At 36.2% G+C, this 24,235-nt stretch overlaps 1 protein-coding gene and 1 long non-coding RNA gene across 5 annotated transcripts in view; one reads left to right on the forward strand and one right to left on the reverse strand.

Annotated features, from left to right (window-relative positions):
• Nucleotides 1–9,018, forward strand: part of LOC109502644 — a 69,297-nt gene extending 60,279 nt beyond the window's left edge. The window contains exon 3 of the long non-coding RNA XR_002744760.2: nt 7,722–9,018. This is a non-coding gene — a long non-coding RNA (uncharacterized LOC109502644). The remainder of the gene's footprint in view (nt 1–7,721) is intronic.
• The window catches only part of DPP10 (dipeptidyl peptidase like 10), a 1,363,298-nt gene that overhangs the window by 51,954 nt on the left and 1,287,109 nt on the right, over nt 1–24,235 (reverse strand). For all 4 annotated transcript variants that reach the window (XM_019837999.3, XM_045033696.1, XM_019838002.3 and 1 more), the window contains exons 14-17: nt 13,861–13,952; nt 13,424–13,471; nt 10,260–10,381; nt 8,906–8,953 (exon numbers count right to left, since the gene is read on the reverse strand). In XM_019837999.3, coding sequence (XP_019693558.1) covers nt 8,906–8,953; nt 10,260–10,381; nt 13,424–13,471; nt 13,861–13,952 — 310 coding nt within the window. The remainder of the gene's footprint in view (nt 1–8,905; nt 8,954–10,259; nt 10,382–13,423; nt 13,472–13,860; nt 13,953–24,235) is intronic.

Below are 24,235 nucleotides of genomic sequence, written 5' to 3' on the forward strand. Positions count from 1 at the left end.
CACCTGACAGCTTTATGGGGTTTCCTCTGTATATAACTATTTTCTTTTCTCTTGCTGCTTTTAATATTCTATCACTATTTTTGCCTTTTCAATTACTGTGTATCTTGGTTGGACTTCTTTGGGTTGATTTTGTTGGGGGCTCTCTGTGCCTCCCGGATCCTTCCCTAGAGTTGGGAAGTTTTCAGCTATTATTTCTTCAGATATATTTTCTACACCCTTTTCTCTCTCTTCTTCTCTTATCCCAATAATGTGAATGCTATTACGCTTGATGTTAAGTCTATTCTCATTTTGCATAACTTTTTTTTCCCTCCACCTGCTTAGGCTGATTGCTTTCAGTTACTGTCTTCCAGGTCACTGATCCATTCTTCTCCTTCCTCTAGTCTACTATTTATTCCATCTAGTGTATTTTTAATATCACTTATTAAGTTCTTCATATCTGAATGTGTTCTTTGTTCTGTGTTTGCTCTTTCTTAAGTGTCTCAGTGATGTTCTCCATTCTTTACTCAGGTCCAGTAGATCTCTTTATGATCACTAATTTAAATTCTCTATTAAGCGTATTATTTGGGTCTGTCTCACTGAGGTCTCCTGCTGTAATTTTTTTCCTATTCATTTCAGACATACTCCCTCTTCCCATTTTGTCTAAATCTTTGCATTTGTTTCTGTGTTAGGAAAGTCAGCTATGTCTCATGCTCTTGAAGTAGTGCCTTACAAAGACGAGGCCGTGTAGCACCCTTCAGTGCAGTGTCCCCTGTTCCGCAGAACCGGCACTTCGGGGGTGATTCCTACATGTGCTGTGTGTGCCTTGCCACTTTTTCCACCAGTCCAGTCCTCTGCAATGCCTCTCTTTGTCTTTTGTAGGCAATGCTTGGTCCTTTTGTGTTAGCGGGGCAGTCTTGGGCTGCCTTGGGCTTGAGTGTGTCAGACCAGGTGTTTACCACAGATACAGTCAAACCAGACTGCAGAATGCTTTACCTGTTTGTCCCCTGAGAAGCTTTTTCTTTTTTTTTTAATTTTTTTTTGTTTTCAACGTTTATTTATTTTTTTGGGGACAGAGAGAGACAGAGCATGAACGGGGGAGGGGCAGAGAGAGAGGGAGACACAGAATCGGAAACAGGCTCCAGGCTCTGAGCCATCAGCCCAGAGCCCGACGCGGGGCTCGAACTCACCGACCGCGAGATCGTGACCTGGCTGAAGTCGGACGCTTAACCTACTGCGCCACCCAGGCACCCCATGAGAAGCTTTTTCTTGGTGGGTGGGGCCTTCAGTCAGACCAGCGCTCTGTCTCCTGACCACTACTGGGGTCACAGCTGGAGTAGTGTATGTGGTTATCTTCCCCTGTTCCTGGGACGGGAGTTACTTTGGAGATCTGTTGGCCCTTGTCAGGGCTCCTTGCACACTGCCAGACTTGTGGCACCTTTTGGATGGTTCCTGGCCAAGAGCATGTTGGAGGGGTTGGCTCTGCCACAGGTAAGGATCCACAAAGTGCATGGGGGAAGGGTGGTGGTGTTAGTAAGGTTGTGTTTATCCTCTGGGGGAGGGGATCTGCATTTTCTAGGACTAAGGCCAGCCTGGCTGGAGGGGGCAGATCCGAAGTGCAGGGTATGGAGGTGTGCAGGATGTGCAGTGTTAGCAAATCGCGAGTGTCTGGACCCTGCTGGTTCCTGTAAGTGGTCATGTGTTTATGCTGGGAGGTGGGGGCGGGAAATGGTGCCCACCAGCTTCTTTGTTTCTGAAGTCTCTCAAGGATCCCTGCCACTCCAGCACACTCATGAGATTGATTAGTGAAGAAATCTCCCTTCTGTATGCTGCCTCTATTCTGTGTCTCTGTGGACTGTTTCTTGTGCTGTCTCTTTAAGGGTGGGGACTCAGTTTCCTCTTGCTCTCAGCGTTCTCCCAGAGCTGAGTCCACTCATTTTTTTTTTAATTTTTTTAAGTTTATTTACTGAGAGAGAGAGCGAGCACATGAGCAGAGGAGGGGCAGAGAGAGAATCCCAAGCAGGCTTCCCGCTGTCAGTGTGAAGGCTGAGGTGGGGCTTGAACTCAAGAACCATGAGATCATGACCTGAGCCTAAAACATGAGTCCAAAGTTTAACCAACTGAGCCACCCAGGCGATCCGAGTGCACTCAGTTTTCAAATTTTATGTTTTGAGTACTGTTGGTTGTAAAAACTCGTGAAGTTCAGCCCCTCTGGTTTTTAAATCCAAATGTCATGAGGATTTGTTTTCCCCATGTGGGCTCCCCAATGTGACAGTCTGCTTCACTCCCCTCTGTGCCATGGCAGCATCCCTCCCTCCTGCAGACAGTGCCAGAGTCCCCTTAGTTGTGGACTGTGTTCTGCTAGTCTTCTTGGCATTTTCTGGGTTATTTACACTGATGTGAGTGTTACCTAGTTGTATCCCTGGGACAAGATGTGCTTGGGGTTGTCCTATTCTGCCACCTTCTCTGGAATTCTTCCATCATCATTTTAAAGACTGCTCTATTTTTTTTCCCCCTGGTGAGACATTTGCATTAATTCTTGGCTTTGCTACCATGTATGTAATGTGTGGATGTAATACGTCCTTCTAATTTTGATGATGTAAGGTTGTTTTGTTTTTTAAATAACCTTTTCTATTGGGATACATCCTGCTTGAGGCTTGTTGAGCTATTTTATACTTTTCATCTTATTTGGATTTGACCATTATTTCATATGTTTTATTGCATGCCTCTCCTTTTGACTCCAGTTAAAAATATCATAGATACAGATCATGACCTACATTAGCTTAGGCTCTGTTCATGTCTTCCATTCTTGTTCTTTTTGTGTTTGGAAGTTTCTCTTGATAATGTTTCAATTTTGCTGATTTTTTTGTAGTGTCTAATTTACTTCCAGTATTTTCCAGTGAAGTTTTTATTGCAGATATTTTAAGTTCATAAAGTTCCTTTGAAAATATTCTATTTATATTCACATTGTATTCAACCTTTGCTTGATTTTCAAAATCATATATGTAATAGCTGGTTTACTGTATTTGTCAGAAGGTTCCCTCCCTGTCATTTCTGAGTCCGTTTCTATTTACTAGCTTTTTTCCCAGTTATGCATCACATTTTCTAGCTTCCCCACAAAGCCAGTAGTGTTTTATTGGATTCTGACCATTATGATATTTACAGTGCTTTGGATTTTGTTCTTTTGGAAACTGTTGGACTTTGTTCTGGCATATGTTTAAGCTATTTGCAGCTCAGTGTAATCATTTCAAGGCTCTGAAAAATATCTTTTTTAGTGTGGGTTTGGTTGACCTCTGCTATGCGGCTAGTGCTGCTCTACTACTAAGGCATGACTCTTGTGGGCTGTCTCCTAGGAGAACATTCTAGTATGTTGCCTGATTGGAACTTTTATCATATCCCCGCACTTTTTGAGCTCTGGCTTCTCCCAAGCTCACAAAGCATCTTCCTACGTCTGCCCAGCTAGGTGTTTTCTGCAGTGGACTTCAGATGATCCTCCACAGCCCTATTAAGATTTCTGTTTTGTTTTGTTTGTTTTGTTTTGTCCCCATTTGCCTCTTCCTATCCATTGTATTTGCCCATCTTCTCAACATTCCCAAAGCTTCAACCTTTCTGAACTCCAGTCTCTGTCTTTAGTATGACTGAGATACCACTGTACTCTTCTTGGATTGTTCTTCATTGCACTGAGATTCAGAAAAAGATTCCAGCCAGAAAGCCAGGGCGATTACATTAATCTCACTAATTTCCCTTTTTCTAGGGATCAGAGTCCTATCCTGACTATTGTCAGATGCTTGAAAAGTGTTATTTATTTTATCCAGTTTTTCTCTTTTCCTTTCCTTTTTTTTTTTTTCCCCCCCTAGGAAGAGGCTTTTTCTACTTTTAGTTCAGTGACTCCATGGCCAGAATACAAATTTCTTTTCCTTTTTAATTGTCAGTGGTTTATCATTGATACTTTAAATTTTTTTTAATGTTTATTTTTGAGACAGAGGGAAACAGAGCATGAGTGGGGGAGGGGCAGAGAGAAAGAGGGAGACACAGAATCTGAAACAGGCTTCAGGCTCTGAGCTGTCAGCACAGAGCCTGATGCAGGGCTTGAAACCACAAACCATGAGATGGTGACGTGAGCCGAAATTGGATGCTTAACAGACTGAGACACCCAGGCGCCCCTATCGTTGATACTTTGTTAAATCTAAACTCCTTAGAATGAAACATAAGACACTTATGACCTGGCTCCAGCTTGCCCCTATCACCCATACATATATCTTTGCTTGTAACTTAAATGTTTCTTTCCAGCCACATGGAACAACTTTTATCTTGCAAGTTTGAATATTTTCATCCCTTCATCTTTGTACATTCACATTCTTTGCCTTGCTACTGACTTGCTTCCTTGAAATTGTGTCCACTTCTATCAGAGGAAATTAGAACCATCTAACTTTCTGTTTCCTGCACTGTCCTTTGAATTCTGTGTGTGATTGCAGGCACATCAAACCACATCTCTTGTAAATAAGTGCCATCCTCTACAATACAAATTTGGGAAATTAGATGTTCTCAGAGGTTTCTTCTATCACTAAAATGTAAGAAATTCCAGATATTCAAATAGGATATTTTCAAGGCAGCTATACCAAATATTGTTATAAAAATTAAAATGTGTATGCTTAAACTGTATATACCTTAATCAAAGATGCAGCATCTATAATCTAAGAATAGTCATAAAAATGCATTTAATTGTGGATGAAACCATTTGTTTTGTATTTAGAGGAAGCCAGTGTCACCTGATATTTGCTAACTACAAGGAGGACAGTTTTTAAAGAATAAATCCTATTAAATTTTTACTTTTATACCTCTAGCAGATCATCTTGTTGGCTATTTTTTAAATAAATGACAAGTGGTTTATTAACATGGCTAATTGACAAATGAATAAGTGAATAGATACAGCCAGAGGCACCAATGAGTGTTATATACTAATGATTTCTCTTTATTATCAAATATCAATGGCAAAAAAATAAACCTAATTACATATAAACTAAATACATGAGTACAGGGCAGTTGAGAATTTTTTTACTTCTAAATAAAAAGGCCATTCATTTAAGCATGGGGGAAAAAAGTCAATTCTATTTTAAACAAAGAAATATTGTAAGAAAAAAATATAGGAAATAGTAAAGCCATTTTGAAAATATTAAGAGCTCGTAGCATTTTTTTTTCATAAATTCCAAAAACACAATACACAGTGTTTTGGCAAAATAGTGTGAAGAGGAAGAAATGTTAAGATGTGATCTTAAAAGAGAAGAAATTGAAAACAGAAAATTGGGAAGAAGAAAGGGAAAGAAAAGAAAGTAGAAGAGAAGTAAAGAGAGATGAGAACACGAGATGAGATGGGAAGAAGGAGACAATCATATATGCTAAATTAAGGAGAAAGAAAAGATGAAAATGTAAAAAGAAGAAAGAAAATGGTAATAATATGAGATAAAGGATTTTTGAAATAACTAAAGTTTTACATATTTATACCTCCTGTCAAGGCACTGAGCATTTTAATGAAGGGTTTCTTTTTCATTCAAAAAGTAATATGTGTGTATATACATACATATGTACACACACACACATATATGTGTGTGTGTATATATATGTATATGTATATATACACTCACACACATACATATATATATGTATATATATGTATATGTATGCAATACATGTTCATTGTAGAGTGTTAGGGAATACTCAAGAAGAAAGAATAAAGGTCACCTGGAAGGCTGCTAAGCAAATCCAAGAATTTTAACATTTGTATTATTTTCTTACAATTTTAGATGCATTTCAAACAGTTTTGTTAGTGTGACATAAACATCTGGACTCCTTGATCACTTAAAAATATAGTTTAAACATTTTTGAAGAATTGTCTTTTGTAAACATTTTTATTTTTAATCCTAATAGGAAACCGATGTTGACTTAGAATAATTTGATAACATTTTAATGAAAAACTATTTACAAATATATGGACAATGGACAGGAGTTCATAAGGGGCAGTAACCCAGGGCTTAGTGGCTATGCTTGCAGGTCAAGGGCAGAGAGCAGTGATGGTTGTGTGAATCCAATGTGACCTTCAGCTAGGAGTTGTGGCAACCTGGGGTAACTACACAGGGATAGATAGGGATGGAAGAATAGATATTCCCAAAACCTCTTTTCTCCCTCTCTTCAGTCATCCAGGAGATTCACTTTAGCTGAAACTAACTGGCAGCCAAATGGAACAGAACCTAAGTCATCCGTATAGATAACTTCTGAGGCAGAAACCAAAGGGGAAAGAAACTGAGAGCCAGCGGTTCTGGGAGGACAATCGGAAAATATTCAGGGCACTAATTAATATTTAATTAAAGTTTATTTACAAATCCCCCTCTTTTATTATTTATGTTTTTCCCCCACTATCATCAAATAATGCTCTATCATCAATAATGCTGTTAGATTTTCTGTACTTAGCATGATTTCCTCAGTATAAACCATTAGGAGAAAAAATACCAGGTAAATAGGTATAGAACATTTAAGGCTTATGACTTATTTTTTCCAAGAGATTGCTATTATTTATATTTCCTCTGGCAAGTTATGAGAGTATATCCTTATTAGCAATGTAAGTTTTTGATGTTAATTTGTTTGGAAAATTATATGACAGTGTTTCACTCTGCATTTCTTTGATAACTATTAGGTTTAAAGGTTTTCATGTTTGTTATTTTCATTTTTCTTTTCATATCCTATTTTACTTCATGTGGCCCCAAATGAATTATGATTAGTTCATTAGTGTAACAAAGATTAATACAAAATCCATTAACCCCAAAATTTACTTGATATTGAATGTGTTTTATCTCAATACATGTCTTTTAAAAAGAAAATTAAGCACCTGACTACTCCACGTGCCCCTTTTTGGTTTTTTTGACCCTGAGATAATCATAATTGGCTTATTTCACTCATAACAAAAATGTTTCATTGTTTGCAGTAGATATTACTAGAAAACATTGTTAAATTCAGATTGGAAATTTTTAGAAAATCATTATTTTGGCAGAATATGCAATATAATACATATTCAGTGCATCCTATGTTGCAAATATATCTCATCTTCCTGAAAAATTCATTTGCTAATTTGCCTACTAGGAAATTGATCCTATGAGATGCTAATTTGTCTCAGATCTCACAAAAGGTATGTAATGAACTCATAATCTGTAAAATGCAAGCCTCTATTTTATCAAATATTCTGTTTTATTATCATTGACATTAGCGTTAATACTGAACAGATTAATTTGCTTACCATAACCTCTTTAAAATGTATACTGATAACTAGGAACTAAATGATATGTTCACCTATTCCCAACCACACAAAACTCGATTACAAACTAAACAATTGTGTCTTTTTCTAGAACAGGGAGGAAATCTCCATATGTTGGTATTTGAAGAGCATAAACGGTCTTCCTCTGTTCTCTAAAAATAATGTTGTCTTTCAACATTAGTCTAATGCCTGCATCTCCATTATGTCAAGGCATCTAATTAAATACAAGATGTGAAAGACAAAAGCGCAATAAGTTTCCGTCTTATAGTTGTGATTATGAAGTAGGAAAACTGAGGGGAATCCAATTTAGAGAGGCTAGGTCTCTGCTGTTTTTTTCTGCTAGGCCACATTTTTATATTTTGCCTCTGAACACGCCAAAGAAGCCATGTTCCCACTTTAAGGGGAAGCAAAAAAGCTAATCATTCTCTGGGTTTTGTCCTAGGTCCTTACCACGTGATAACTAACATCTAAGAACTGGATCCCAAACAAACATGTTCCAGGACATTAGCTTCAAATAGACCTCCGCCGACACTGGCATCAATACCTCCTACCTTTGATGATTCATGAAAGAACAACTATTATTCGCCTGTCACTCACCTTTGATTGGACCCTACCCTGGATTTCTAAAGGAACATGGACCCTAGATCCTTTTCCAGTATGAACCCCTAACACCAAGCAATAGTGACTCATTCTCCTTTCTAAGTCTCCTACATCAATTACAAATCCTATTCTGGAGTCAGACGTCTCATATGATTCCTGGCTCTGCTACCTATTAGTATGAATTAGGCAAGTTATTTAACCTCCTTGTGACTAAGTTTCCTCATCCTTAAAAGAGGATAATAAAAAAATTATCTCAGAGGGTGTTCTGAGAAATAAGTTGATAAATATAGGATTTATTAGATCCTAGTGGCCTAATGTAAATCATTAGACCAGAAGAGTATTTATCAAATAAAATTTAAAGAAGGGAAAGAAACACGGAAGAAAGGAAGGCAGGAAGTATCTGGCTATTCATTTTGAAAATTACTTCAATCAAGCTTCAATCAAGCACGCATTTACTTATGTACTCTACTAATTTCTTAAACACGTTGACCATATGGAACAAGCAAGGTCCAGCTAACCTCTGTCCTATTATTTGATAAAGTAAATTCTCACTTAATAGATGATGAAGAGTTAAATACATAAAAGAATAAATGAATGTATAAAACTAGAAATCCCTGGATATCTGGAAATGGATATAAAAAGTAACATTTTTCATATTTTTCCCAAATGTACACAAAAAGGAATAATCTATATGAAGCCCAAGAAAAACATGAACCAGAGCACTAAGGGGCTAGTAGGCTGAAATGTACCTAAATGGGCCTCTTCAATCAGGCCTCACCAATTTAGATACAGTAGACACCCTATTTCAGGCATGCAAGATTCAATTCCAGCTGTAACATGGCTCAAACCACTTGCTTTACTGTTTCTCTTACATAAACAAGGTCAAGTTGATGGTACTTACTCATCTCTCCCCATACTGGAAACACCTTTGAAAAAGGTTCTATAAGAATATGACACTCAGAATATATAATACCTCATACCAGTGCCCACCATGACTCTTCCACATTGTCCTGTTTGTGTACTTACTCGCTGGGTTTTCCGTGCTATGGAGACTGACCATTGGGATGCCTGGGCCTGGATTTTAAAAACATACATATTAAAAATATGTATAAATTAAAAATTTGTATAAATATTTTAAATATATGAGTAACAGTTCATGACAGTGTTATTTTTTCCAAATGGAAGTATTTCATATTAAAAACATAATGAAACAGAAACCAGAGAACTACATTTAATCACTACCTATGGCTATTTTATTAAAAAAAGAATATATGGGGAAAGAAACCATTTGCAGAGATTAGTTTTAAGCTTTTCCCTTCTCCAAAATGCCCTTGTACTTCTACGTTTCTATGGTTCCCAATCTTAAGCTCCTTACTCTTTCACTACTCTTTTATAGAACAGTGATACTCAGAATGCTGATTCATAACCCCTCATTTGTTCATCCAAAATTAAATTGTTTCCACTCAGCCAAGAAAGAAAGGATGCACACTCTGGAATGGAAATATCTCAAACCATAAGATGAATAAAAATTTGGTTCTAATTATATACTAATTGAAAAAAATACCTTAACTGGAATCACCAAATATTTCAGATATACTAGTTAATTCAGGTAACTGTAAGATGTTATCTTGAAGCTTTATTCCTCTGCAGAACTATAGCTAGAGGTCTAATGGTTTTCCCTGATGTCATCAAACAAGTACTTTTTTGATTACTTTGTTTTCAGATACCAAGAGGAAAAAAAAAAAAAAAAAACAACTATAAAGAGCATGTGTTGATTTATTCCTCAGGGTGTATTAAAAACAGGACAGCTTCAGGTACCAGCTAAAACAAGAACACTCAGTCCATCACATTATAAGGGACAGATGTCTCCCATCTGATCTTTGAGAATTACAGTATCTTTTTAAGGGGCAATGATTCCTATCAGTATAACATAGATATACCATACTCCTATATAAGACTATAGAGTATTTTTACCTGATAGATCTAATTAGGGTGAATGTAATCTCTCTCAACTTCAGGATGCTAGACCCAGGCAGTTAAATTTCTGTAGAACCTAAACCTCTTAACAGCCAAGCCAATATTTCAATAAGAGGGCCATTTTTTTCCCCTAAAGACTAGGTAAACTAGTTTATTGCTGTAGCAGGACTTTGCTGATGTAAATATGCTTGTTCACTTTTTTAAACAGTTTGCGTTCAAACAGCCCTTAGTGGTCACGAGTAAATGTTGACTCCCAATTATGTTTTCTACATGAAGATGCAATTTTTATCTCAGTAAGTTCATAATGTATTACAAACAAATTTAGAGTATCAAATCATATAGCTAGAGCGTAATAGTTACTTGTGATGGTTATAGATACTGATCAAATAAAATAATTTATTACCTTTACAGAATAATAGGAAATGTTGATTCATAGGACTAAAACTGGCACCAAAATATGTACATTGTTCTTTCATGAAATTACATGAAATGCATTGACGATTCAGTAATCCTTCAGTAGAAGCACTGGGGAAAGAAAAAGAAAATTAGAAATGGTACCATTCCAGGTACGTGAATATGTGGCATATATTTAAACATTAACATAAACTCAGGAGCTACAGCACTGCTTGTATTGAGGCTCCTTGTCAATTAGGACTTACCATATAAACACAAAGTCAATTTCCATTACTAATGTTAAGAGACACAGTTTTCTTCTCTGTGATAAAATTAAAATCATGTATGCTTATATGTATATTAAAGTATATATACATGCTTCTAAAATAAAGGAACTGATTTCCACAGGACTCAATATAACTTATTCTTATCTGCCTTTTCTCCATAGATATTTCTTTGTAAAGTTTTAAAAGGAAGTGCCCACAGAGACTAAAGTCACCATCAATAAATATTAGTTGAAAGAACTAATGAAAGTTTTCACAAGTCACACCAAGAATCAATCTCATGATTTCCTGAATTCAGAATTCTAAACATTAGAATTTGGTTATCTGTCAAATTTTCCCAGTAAATAGATACATGGGAAATACTGGCACTTAACACTTGCCCTGAAATTTTTGGTCAAGGAAAATTATGTTTTGTGAGATAATATAATCTTCATGATCATGCATACTTTGAGACATCAGGGAGGTAGGTAAAGAGACAAGTCATCATCTCTTTATTTTACAAACAATGATGCTTAAGGTCAGAGGGATGGAGATATTTACCCAAGGTTAAATTTCCTATGTAGAATATTTTATAAAGAGAGATGTATCATAGATTATTCTGACAGTTGGAAATGCTGGTGAAGCTTCATCTTATACTTGGAGAAAATACTGAAACATGATTCTGGAAATACATTTGTAAATGAATGATAGTCATTTTGATGTGCAGTATGCTGTAGACACGGGGATGGGTACAGGAATATTGGCGTGGGCACCAGAAGCCATTAAGAATACATGTTAAGTATCGTTCATGAATTCAAAATTTCACATTTGAAACATTCTGAGCTCATTAGAATCCAAATTTTCCTTTACTGGCCTAACCGATCAATACACGAAGCACTTAATACATTAGGCCATTTCACCCTTACAATAACTTGCAAGGTAATCATACCTTATTTTTTCTCTTTGAAATTGCTCTATGTGTGTATATACATTCAAATACACCTACACCATAGCACTTTCCATTGTAATCATTTTTAAGTATAAAATTCAGTGTCTTTAATTATAGTCACAATGTTGTGCAGCATTCTCCACAGAGAAGAATGCGTGCCTAGTGAAATGACATAACTAGGATTTAAACCCTTTCCCTCTCTCCTCCTTCATATAACTTTTCAGATTCAAGTTCCTCAGAGATTTATGTTAGTATTTATCATTACTTAGATCATAGTCTAAATTATGATAATCTATTGAAATAAAGAAATGCACATTTTGAGACAACATTCATTCTAACACTGACTATGGCAGCATCTGTGATTCTTCACGGGTATATCTCATCCCATAAATTTAGTCAACCAATGATTATTTTTATGACCTGGGTAAGACAGTGATTGAGTTTTCTGAGTTAAACAGTAACGTTATCTTACAGTCAAGCCAACTGGCATTTGCTGAGCTACTTAAGGGGAAATTTATTGGTACTATATTTCCTTTATAACATGGCCTGCTCCACTAGTACAGTTCATAGATAGACTGCTGCCTCAGTCACTAGAGAACAAAGACAAGCACACAAATCTAAGAAGTCATTTTGATTCAGATCACATTTTAGGCTAATCATATTGGGAAGAGAGATTGAGATAGTTCCACTGGCTGAAATGGGCCTAGTCTAATCTTTTGACACTGTGATTTTTCTTTAAGAGTTTCATAAAATGAGAGAAATAACACTTAGATATACTAGTTCCACAACCTTAAATTGTTCACAACTGCCAGCATCAACCGGAGTATACGCTTCAAGATAAGCTTCAGGTCACCAAAAAGCACAAAGTGACCACTACGTTCATCAAGATCTCTAAATCAACACTAGCATCAGTCTCTTTAAATAAACAGCTGTCCTTCCCTTGGAAGTCATTAGAATTGAGACTATGGGTTTCAGACTCAAGAGAAACACAAAACAAAAACCCCATAAAACAAAAAATCACCTATTGAGAGAGGTGATAAAAATCGACGCTTCGGATGAAAGCAATTTATGCATAAATAAGAGTGTGCAGTGTATTAGAGGGAGTTTAGGGTGCTTTAAACATGCATTTTTACTCTCAAAGGAAAGTCTAGGCTACTGGGTAAGAATCAGTGGTGACACTTCTTCAAACATGATGAATTTCCACTAAGAATATGCCATGGCAGTTTTGACACTTTAAAAATGAATCTGTGAAAAGGAAATTTGAAAGTGTATATAAAGTCTAGAATTAATAAGTTGCTTGCCAGACAAAAATAAAAGTCATTCTTATGAGGTCCTGGTGAAAGCTTTCTGAGTGAGGAGACATTTTAATACTAAATAGGTATGACCTTAAGCATCTTTTATGAATATAACTTTCCATCTGGGAAAATTGGGCAGATGAGAACATTCCCCATCTAATGCTTTATTTTACTAAGCAGTGAGTGTTACTGGCTCAAATAATAATCTTACCAGGTTTTGCACATCATGGGGGCAGGGGAGAAAAACTTCCCCTTGATCTACTCTTCTAAGTGTTCACAATGGTTTTACTTTGGGAATAAATTACCGGTGTACAATATAAATGCACTGAAAATTCAAAATGAGGCTTAGCGGAAGAAAAGTCCACTCAGGAAAAGACGTAAACTCCCTTGAGGTGGGTAGTTGAGAAATGCAAGCCTTAAAAAAAAAGACACTTTGCGACTGTAAAAGCAGGTGAGGAAAAAAATTACAAAAGGAGCAGCTGGATGGTCTTCACGTCAGGTCCCAACGTTCAGGCTTGCAAAGGTCCCGACGTGAGAGACTGGACCAAGAGCGTGAGGTTCCGTCATGTCAAAAATGAAACTGCAGAGTTTTCCATCCTATCCTTAAGGTGTGTAGATGGCCACTGAGAAATCAACCTGTGCAGCCACGTCTTTGCACCTTGCTTACCTGTACAGCTGCCTCCCTCTGGGCGAAGACTCAGTGCTCAGAAAGTAACTGCCCAGGAAAGAGAAAACACACACATCAGGCACAGATCAATTTTTGCCACGCTGAGTTTTCACTTGAATCTTCGAGCTCCGGCCTGTTCTCTCATTCAACCACCGAACTTTGATCCCTTTGGAAAACACATCTTTTTCTTCTTAAAATATCATCATATCACACTTCTCTGTGATCTCTCTCAGTCTAAGTGTTTACGTATCTGTGTAAATGTGTGTGTGCAAGTGTCTCTCTGGGTGAAGGGTAGGGAGACTCTTTAAAGAGAATGTTGCTGTTTCCATGGCTGAGGTGTCTGGACTAGGACCACGGTAAGCAAAACATCAATCTGGCCGAAAGATTGCGTTTGACAACTGCTACTACCAACCTGACTAGAGAACCAAATTGCTCACATTTTTTGAGTAGTTTCATCGTATGCCAAGATCTTTATCACTTCCCAGTTTCCTGATGTCAGATGCCGCACAGTAATTTGCTCACTTTTACTCTGCAAAGAAATAGAAAATATTGATTTTCTTTTTTTTATTTAAACAGCATCTTTCTGGTCAACACAAAATACCAACTACCTGTATCACTTTTAATTCTGCAATTCGCAGCTAACACTCAGTTTCTTGTTTTCATTCTCGAGAATGCACACACATTCATGTAAACATTGATCCGGGTAGGAGAGTGCCTTTTCTCCATTACTGTGGGAAAAGCATTAGAAGACACCTCTAGGTGATGATTGCCTGTGCAACACTTTGACACAGGATGTCATCTTGGCATTTAGTAAAGACACAGGACTTTGGTAACACTCATCTAAATGGCCGACAACTACAGTTTGGACAGCTTTAGGTGAAACATTTCACAACAAATTTTATTGTAAATAAACACTATTGTATACTTTTAACCTTTACACCATTGCATCATGTTATGGTTTGCTATTTTCACACAAGAATTTGTTTCTGAGATTAATTTATGTTGATGTTTGCAGCCATAGTTGGTTTCCACCACTATGTCGTATTTTATGTGAATATAGCATAATTTATGTTTTATTGACATTTGAGCATTTCCAAATTTTACTTCTTAAAAACAAGTCGCCTATGAACAGTTTTATCAAGGTCTCGTGATGCACATGGCAGGATTTTCTTGAGACAAGCGCCAAGAAGTGGGATTGGTCATTCGTAAACATGTCTTCTACTTAACTAGATAGTGACAAAGTATTTTCCAAAGTTGCCCCTACTTACAGTCTACTAGCAATGTGAGTTCCCATTGCTTCTCATCCTTGCCGCTTCCTTACTAGCAGTTAATTTCATCAGATTATTTACTTTTTGGTCAATCTAATGAGTATGAAATGGTACCACATTTGTTTTCTTTTTATTGAGAAAATGTTCAAGCCTACAGAAAGGTTGAGTGAATACTACATAAACACCCATGAGATCATTACCTGGATTCACCATCTTATATCAACACGTTGAATATTTGCCCTCCCTCTTTCGTTGTTTGCTGAATCATTTAAAAGTAAGTTGCAAACAGGATATTTTTGCCTAAATACTTCAATATACATCTCTCAAGATTAAGACGATTTCCACATGTAAGCAAATAACACATACGAATATTTATGCTAATATCATCTAAACATACAGTCTATACCCTAATTTCAACAACAGCCCAAGTAACCATATATATGTGTGTGTGTGTGTGTGTGTGTGTGTGTGTGTGTATATATTACGTTTAGACATATAAATATGTACATTTATATATTTAGATAAAATAGATGTCTTAATAAATATTTACATATATTGGGTTATCATCTCTTTAATCTCTCTTAAAGGAAAACATTTATCTTTTTTGATTTCTATAATATTAACCATTTTTTAGACTCTTGGTCCAATGGTATTATAGAATGGCCAGCATTTTGGATTTGTCTGATTGTTTTCTTATGCTTTAATTTAGGCTAAATATTTTTGGCAAGAATATTACACAGGTGATATTGGATACCTCTTCTGCTTCATATTAGGAAGAATACCATTACACATCTTCCCACTCATGACAATGCTGTTTACATAGTAACTGTGATATATGCATTGAAAAATACATTTTGCCTTTTAATTAAAAGTGGGATGATACTTGCACATTATGTGAGCATCTTCTTCTCCATTAACTTTTCACTCCATAGGTTTAGCATCCATTCATGACCTTTCCCTGAATAAATTATCATTTCAAAGTGATTTTCTAATTCTAATATCACTTTTGTATTTATCAGGTAGCATTCTTCTGTGAAGAAAACTATTTCCCCTTGCCTGTGTTCACTTTCATCCTTGCTCTCCCTCCTCTTCATATCACGACATACTTAACCATGTTTAATGTAATATATTACATTCCATAATTGTTGTTATTCTTTATGATGTTAAAATTGTCACAATTTGGTTATTGGGCACTCCTTCAAACCAAAACCTCTATTCATTAGAAATGATTACATTGGTCTTTGAGCACTTCCTTGTTTTCTGCACAATCATATGTTCTGAGATCCTTTTACTTCCCCTACCTCCTAACTGTAATCAGTCATTTCTCCAATGAGTTTTTTCTACTGGATTACAGTATTTAGATATAAAGATCTGGAGTTATGTGTGCTAATTGATACTCTAATGTTATTAGTTGTGGGCCTTTTCAGAAGAGATAGATGGCTAGCTAGAGAGATATCCCTATGTTCTCTCTCTGTGTACATATGTGTGTATGTGTTCTTAGTATAATCTTTAAGTAAAATCCATATCTGTTTGATTTACATTCAGGTGCATTTGCTTCTCTTAGTATTTCAACATAGCTTTGGTGTCCTCATGTTTTCTATTTAATATTCGTTTTCTTTTCTTCTTTTTTTTATTTTTTTTAATGTTTATTTCTGAGACAGAGAGAGACAGAACATGAGTGGGGGAGGGGCAGAGAGAGAGAGGGAGACACAGAATCAGAAGCAGGCTCCAGGCTCTGAGCTGTCAGCACAGAGCCTGATGTGGGGCTCGAACTCGCAGACCACGAGATCATGACCTGAGCCGAAGTCGGAGGCTTAACCAACTGAGCCACCAACCAGGCGCCCCTCTTTTTATTTTCTTAAGGTTTATTTTATTTTTGAGAGAGAAAGCAAGAGTGTGAACAGAGGAAGGGCAGAGAGAGAAGGAGAGAGAGGATCCAAAGCAGACTCTGCATTGAGAGAAGAGACCCTGCTGTGGGATTCAAACTCACAAACCATGAGATCATGACTTAAGCCGAAGTCAGATGCTTAACTGACTGGGTCATCCAGGTGCCCCAATATTATTTTAAAAATATGTAGATAGTTCAAACATATAGTGTATGTGTGTGTGTGTGTGTGTGTGTGTGTGTATATATATATATCTTCAAACTAAGATTACAAGAGAAAGACAGAGACAGACAGACAGACAGACAGAGGGAGCATCCCTGCACGAAGTCTTGGTTTCATGTCATTCTCATCACATACAAAAAAGTTATTAGGTCTTTGATTATCCTTTTCTGGGGGGAAATGTTTTATAAGTGAAACATGAATATTTCATAACTATAAATGTAAACCCAGATCCACATACACATATAAGCTAGAGATAGAGAACACAGGGCATGTTTTCTTGTTACAGATCTTCTTCCATCCTTTTTATTCCTACATAGTTCTCCAAAGTGTGGATATACTATAATGAGCCTCCTAAGATGCACATCTCAAATGATGCTACAGTGGTTAACTCTGTACATATGCTTGTGATTTAATGTGTAGGGAAATATTGTCAGGGTATGCTCCTCTATAAGGGAAGTATCATCTTGCACATCTACCAGCAATGTATAAGGTACTTATTTTCTCATGGGCATGTTGCAGAGTATGTTGTTCAGTGTTTGAATTTTTGCCAATCCGATAGGGGAGAAATGGTGGTGTAGTAGACACTAGGACATGCCAATGGGAACCCTCTCTGGAAGGAAGGACCTTGGCAGCACCTAGAAGTGCTGTTGGAAGAAAGTGCTCAGCGGTCAGTCTTCTTCTCTGAGGGTTGCTGGGACTGAAGACAATGTCTCATCCAAGATTAGACCTCTGTTCAAGGGCAGTCCACATCCAATGGGACTGATCAGTACTGAAGGATACAAGCCCAACCCTATTGCTCTCACTTGGGACTTCTCTGAGAGCCACCTCAGTCTAGAACTCTTTGTGGAATCAGTGGAGGCCTTCATTCAGATGGCCCTGCAGCCCATATTTTTCTGGCCAATTTTGCTTCCTTGTGTAACTTTCCAAAGTTATTGATGTCCTGTGTGAAAATGGTCCTGCAGGCTAATCCTCTCTTTACTTGGCTTCTTGTGAAACCCAACTTGCCACAGGTATACTGGTGTAATTTCATTTTGCATTTCTCTTAGGAAAAAAGTTGAGCTTCATATATATGCATATATGTATAATATAACATATATAATGTGTCATTTGCATAATTATAAATGAGAGCCAATCATTATCTGAATCTCTGCTAATATTTGTTTTTATTATCAGATTTCTTTTGTGTTTTGGTCTCCATTTTTCAACAGTTCTCTTTGTCTTTATATTCATTATGTGAGCTATAAGCTGCAGGTATGTTCTGGATTGTTGTTTTATCTTGACATTGGTTATGGTACTATTTTTCCAATATATGTATCTTTTATATAATTTGTTGTCAAGTTAGCTAACATACAGTGTATATACAGCATAGTCTCTCTTGGCTTCAGGAGTAGATTCCTGTGATTCATAACCCATATACAACACCTGGTGCTCATCCCAGCAAGTGCCCTCCTCAATGCCCATCACCCATTTTCCATCCCTGCCTGCCCCCTCGACCCTCAACCCCCATCAACCCTCAGTCTGTTCTCTGTATTTAAGAGTCTCTTGTGGTTTGCCTCCCTCCCTCTCTGTAACTATTTTTCCCCCTTCTCTTCCCCCTTCCCCCATGGTCTTCTGTTAAGTTTCTCAAATTCCACATGAGTGAAAACATATGATATCTTTCTCTGACTGATTTATTTAACTTAACATAATACCCTCCAGTTCCATCCACGTTGTTGCAAATGGCAGGATTTCATTCTTTTTCATCACCGAGTAGTATTCTATTGTATATATAAACCACATCTTCTTTATCCATTCATCAGTTGATGGACATTTGGGCTCTTTCCATAATTTAGCTATTGTTGAAAGTGTTGCTATAAACATTGGGGTACATGTGCCCCTATGAATCAGCACTCCTGTTTCCTTTGGATAAATTCCTAGTAGTGCTATTGCTGGGTCACAGGGTAATAAAATTTTTAATTTTTTGAGGAACCTCCACACTGTTTTCAAGAGTGGCTGCACCAGTTTGCATTCCTACCAACAGTGCAGGAGCGTTCCCCTTTCTTCACATCCTCGCCAACATCTATTGTTTCCTGAGTTGTTAATTTCAGCCACTCTGACTGCTGTGATGTGGTATTTCAGTGTGGTTTTGATATTTATTTCTCTGATGATGAGCAATGTTGAGCATCTTTTCATGTGTCTGTTAGCCATCTGGATGTCTTCTCTGGAAAAGTGTCTCTTCATGTCTTCTGCCCATTTCTTCACTGGGTTATTTTTTTTTTCCGGGGGGTGTTGAGTTTGGTAAGTTCTTTATAGATTTTGGATACTAATCCTCGACTGATATGTAATTTGCAAATATTTTCTCCTATTCTGTTGCTTGCCTTTTAGTTTTGTTGATTGTTTCCTTTGCTGTGCAGAAGTTTTGTATCTTGATGAGGTCCCAAGAGTTCATTTTGCTTTTATTTCCCTTGCCTTTGGAGACATGTCAAGTAAGAAATTGCTGTGGCCGAGGTCAAAGAGGCTGTTGCCTGTTTTCTCCTCCAGGATTTTGATGGTTTCCTGGCTCATATTTAGGTCTTTGAATTCAGCCAAGTAGCAGGATATTGAATCAACGTGCAGAAATTTGTTGCATTTCTGTACACTAATAATGCAGCGACAGAAGATCCTCTTTACAATTGTACCAAGAACCATAAAATACCTAGGAATAAACCTAGCCAAAGAGGTAAAAGATCTGTATGCTGAAAACTGTAGAAAGCTTATGAAGGAAATTAAAGAAGATACAAAGAAATGGAAAAAACATTCCATCCTGATGAGTTGGAAGAACAAATATTGTTAAAATGTCATACTACCCAAAGTAATCTACACATACAATGCCATCCCTATCAATATAGCACCAGCATTTTTCTCAGAGCTAGAATTTGTAATGGAACCACAATCCTAAAATTTGTATGGAACCACAAAAGACCCGGAATAACCAAAGTAGTGTTGAAAAAGAAAACCAAAGCTGGAGGCATCCCAATCCCAGATTTTAGCCTATACTACAAAGCTGCAGTCATCAAGCCAGTATACTATTGGGACAAAAACAGACATACAAACTAATGGAATAGAATAGAGAACACAGAATTGGACTCACAAATGTATGGACAACTAATCTTTGACAAAGCAAGAAAGGGTATCCAGAGGAAAAAAGACAGTCTCTTTAGCAAATGGTGCTGGGAGGACTAGACAGCAACATGCAAAAGAATGAAGCTAGACCACTTTCTTACACCATACACAAAAATAAATTCAAAATGGATGAAAGACCAAAAATATTCTTCTAATCTTTATGTAATAAAATTTACCATCGTATTTTTATATTGTCTCTGGCTATTGGTGCATAGTATAAAGGTTTTCTTCAAACTAAGATTACAAATAATTTATTGATGTTTTCTCCTGGTACATGTAAGGTTTTATTTCTCAAAGTTAGATTTCTGATCATTTTAGAATTATGGTGGTAGTACGTAACTACTTTTCTTTTTCCTTATGATATTCAATTTTTCCAAAACTATTTTATTAAAAAAATTCATTTTTCCAGTACTTTGAAGTTCCATCTCTCTCTCTCTCTCTCTCTATATATATATATATACACACACACACACATATAGTATATATATGTATATATATATATACACACACACACACGTCTTATATTTGTCATATATATATATATATATGTCTTTTTCTATACTGTATATTCTGTTCCTTTAATCTCTGTTAATTCATGTCCTAAAACCATGCATTTCTAGTTATAGATTTTTTAACATCCATATTATTTAGAATTCAGCCCTTCTTACTTTTTTTTTTGGTATTTCCTCAGATATTACTGCATACTTATTTTTCTAAATGAACCTAAAAATAAGCATATCTCATTCAAACATATAAAACTTGTTAGAATTTCTTAGTGGGATAATATAAAATTTATAATTAATACTCACCTCTTTACTATCTTCATTTTATCACAGAGCAGGGATATTTTCCCATTTGTTCAAGTCTACTTTATGTCTTTCAGGAATGTTTTAACATTGTCCTCATACAGGTTTTGCACATTTTGCACATTTATATATTTTATATATATCTCAAATACATTTCATTTTCTTATGTCACTAAGTATTTTATATTTTGTTGCTATTGTGAATGGCTTCCTATTCCATACACTCTAAATGGTTATTGTTAGCATATAGGAACAACTGTTCATTTCCATATGCTAAATATCTATCCTATCTCACTGAATACTTTTCAAATCTTATGGCTAGTTGTTTATTTTCATCTGGTTTACACAAATACATCCAAAACAAAAATGTGGAGATACTGTGCATCCTTCCTTCTTTCTGAGCTTAATGGGAAGGCCACTTTGTTGGATTATGGACTGAGGCATATAGGTTTTATCACATTAAGAAATTATCCTCCAATTCCTATATTTTTAATTTTTTAAATATTTATTTTGGAGAGAGAGAGAGAGAGAGAGAGAGAGAGAGAGGAGGGGAAGAGAGAGAGGGAGAAAGAGAATCCCAAGCAGGCTTCACACTGTCAGCGGGGAGCCCAATGCAGGGCTTGAACTCATGAACCGTGACATCATGACCTGAGCCAAAGTTGGACACTTAACTGACAGAGCCACCCAGGTGTCCTTTTTTTTTTTTTTTTTTTAAACCAGTATGAAATTTTGCAAAAGGCTTTTATAGCAACTATAAAGAAAGCCTATGCTGTAGAACAGTTCAAACTGTGTTGGCATTACCCTTGAATGTCTGGTTCTCTTATAAAATCACGTGGGCCCTGGTGCTCCTTTGTGGTGCAGTTCTTTAATGACATTACGTTTTTTCTCTGTCATGAGTCAATGTGAGCTGTGTCTCTTGGGGCAGTTTTGGCTAAATGTATTTCCTCATGAAATTGTTCATTTCATCTACATTTTCAAATTAGTTGACATAGAGTTCTACAAAATACTCTCTCAAAATCTACTGAAATGTCCTCTGTTATTTCCCACCAGCCATTTCCAATTATATGTGTTTTCTTTCTCCTTTTTCCTTGATTGGGCCAGCTTATGTTTTCTGTGTGTGCGTGTGTGTGTGTGTGTGTGTGTCTGTGTGTGTGTGTGTTTTCAAGGAGAAAACATTACTTTTTTAAAATTTATTCTACATCTTTCTGTATACTGTATAATGTACCTCATTTCTGCTTCAAATTTATTTTCATCTTTCTGACTTATGTTGGATTTTGCTGATAATTTGCTACCTGAAATTAAACTCATTTAATTTCATACTTCCATTTTAGTTTTTATAGGGTTTTAGAGCTATGATTTTTTTCTGACATCTGATTCTGAAAGGTGTTTTCATTCTTATTATTATTATTACTGTTTTATAACTTTGCAAATTTGAACTTTTCAAAGGAATTGTTTAATTGGATTTACTTTAAAAATGTTTCTACCCAGAAAACTTGTTAGGAATATATTCTTGATTTCTAGGCATATTACATTGTAATCACAGCATGCTTTCATGTAATTTTTAATTTATAGAACTTACTGAGCTTTTTTTTTAATTTTTTTTTCAACGTTTATTTATTTTTGGGACAGAGAGAGACAGAGCATGAACGGGCGAGGGGCAGAGAGAGAGGGAGACACAGAATCGGAAACAGGCTCCAGGCTCTGAGCCATCAGCCCAAAGCCCGACGCGGGGCTCGAACTCATGGACCACGAGATCGTGACCTGGCTGAAGTCGGACGCTTAACCGACTGCGCCACCCAGGCGCCCCCTTATTGAGCTTTTAAAATAACTAATGTATGTTCAAATTTGTCAGTGTTCCCTATACACTTAAAAAGGATTTCTTCATTTGGATGTGTTCAAAATTATATATTATATTTATATATTTATATTTATAAAATAAAATCTATATTATATATAATAATATAGTTAATATAATAAAAATATAAAAATAACACAATATATTATATATAACTATATGTGTATATATGAACATATATATGCATATATATGTGTGTGTGTGTATATATATATATATATATATATATATATATGAACATCATATAATTCACTTTGGACTGAGGAAGGTAAAAGAAGTTTCCACATATCAAGTACTTTTTGTGCATATCTACTTTATGAAGGTGGTGACTATACTATCCAAGATGTGGATACATTTTTAACTAATATACTTTCTTTGTGATTTGCACCCTTGAACATTATAAAGTATCTTCTTTTGGTCTTCTTAATGCTTTGCGGCATGAAAATTCTCTTGTCTAGCATTAGGATTTACCCTTTCTAAATCCTTTTTTCTTAAATGTGTATTTTGCAAAAAGATTGAATCGCATGAATTTCAAGAAGCAATATGAAAAACTTTTTTTAATTGTAGTACATAAATTAAGCCAAATTACATTTATTGGGTATAACTGTTTTTAAACCTCTTTTATAAAACTATTTTAAAAACCTCCATCATACTTTATATATTCATTATGGATGTCATATTTAATGAGTTTTTTTGTAGGAAGTCTTTTAGTAATTTTTAAAAATGTTTTTAAATCCAGTGCTAGGTTTTTATTTTAGTTTTACATGTTATCATTATATTAACAACTTCAATAATGTTCTTATCCCTCTCACAGTTATCTTTTGTTTCTTGACCATTTCTGTTGTTCTGATTTGTTGTGGATTATGGTTTTTAATTTTCTTTAATCTTTATTTATTTTTGAGAGAGAGAGTGCGAGCGGGGGAGGAACAGAGAGAGGGAGAGGGAGACACAGCATCTTTTTTTTTTTTCAGTGTTTATTCATTGTTGAGAGAGACAGAGACAGAATGCGAGTGGGTTAGGGACAGAAAGTGAGGGAGACACAGAATCCGAAGCAGGCTCCAGGCTCTGAGCTGTCAGCACAGAGCCCAACACAGGGCTTGGACTCACAAGCTGTGATCTCATGACATGAGCTGAAGTCAGACACTCAACTGACTGAACCACCCAGGTGCCCCGGGAGACACAGAATCTTGAAGCAGGCTCCAGGCTCTCAGCTGTCAGAACAAAGCCCGACGCAAGGCTGGAACTCACGCACCCCAAAGTTGATGACCTGAGCCAAAGTCAGAGGCTCAACTGAATGAGCTACCCAGGTGCCCCTGGATTATAGTTTTAATGTTGCCTTTCTTCCAGTCTTCTGCTTCTCTCCTTTAAGAAACCCAATTAAATATCAGTTGCATATTATTTCCCTGTCTTAGCTACTTCTGATCCTCTCTACTTTATTTCATTTATTTACTTATTTTTATCTCTCTTCCTGATAACCACTAGTATATTTTTGGCAATATTTATTTACCCTTGGTCATCTTTCCATTAGTTTCTTACGATTTTGTACTATTTTTTTTTAAATATTCTTCCTGAAATCTGTTACTTTTTGGGTTACAACTTTTCTTTATACTTTATGAAGGCTTTTCTGAGTTTTGA

Source organism: Felis catus, chromosome C1, assembly GCF_018350175.1.
Source record: "Felis catus isolate Fca126 chromosome C1, F.catus_Fca126_mat1.0, whole genome shotgun sequence".
Taxonomy (NCBI): Eukaryota; Metazoa; Chordata; class Mammalia; order Carnivora; family Felidae; genus Felis; species Felis catus.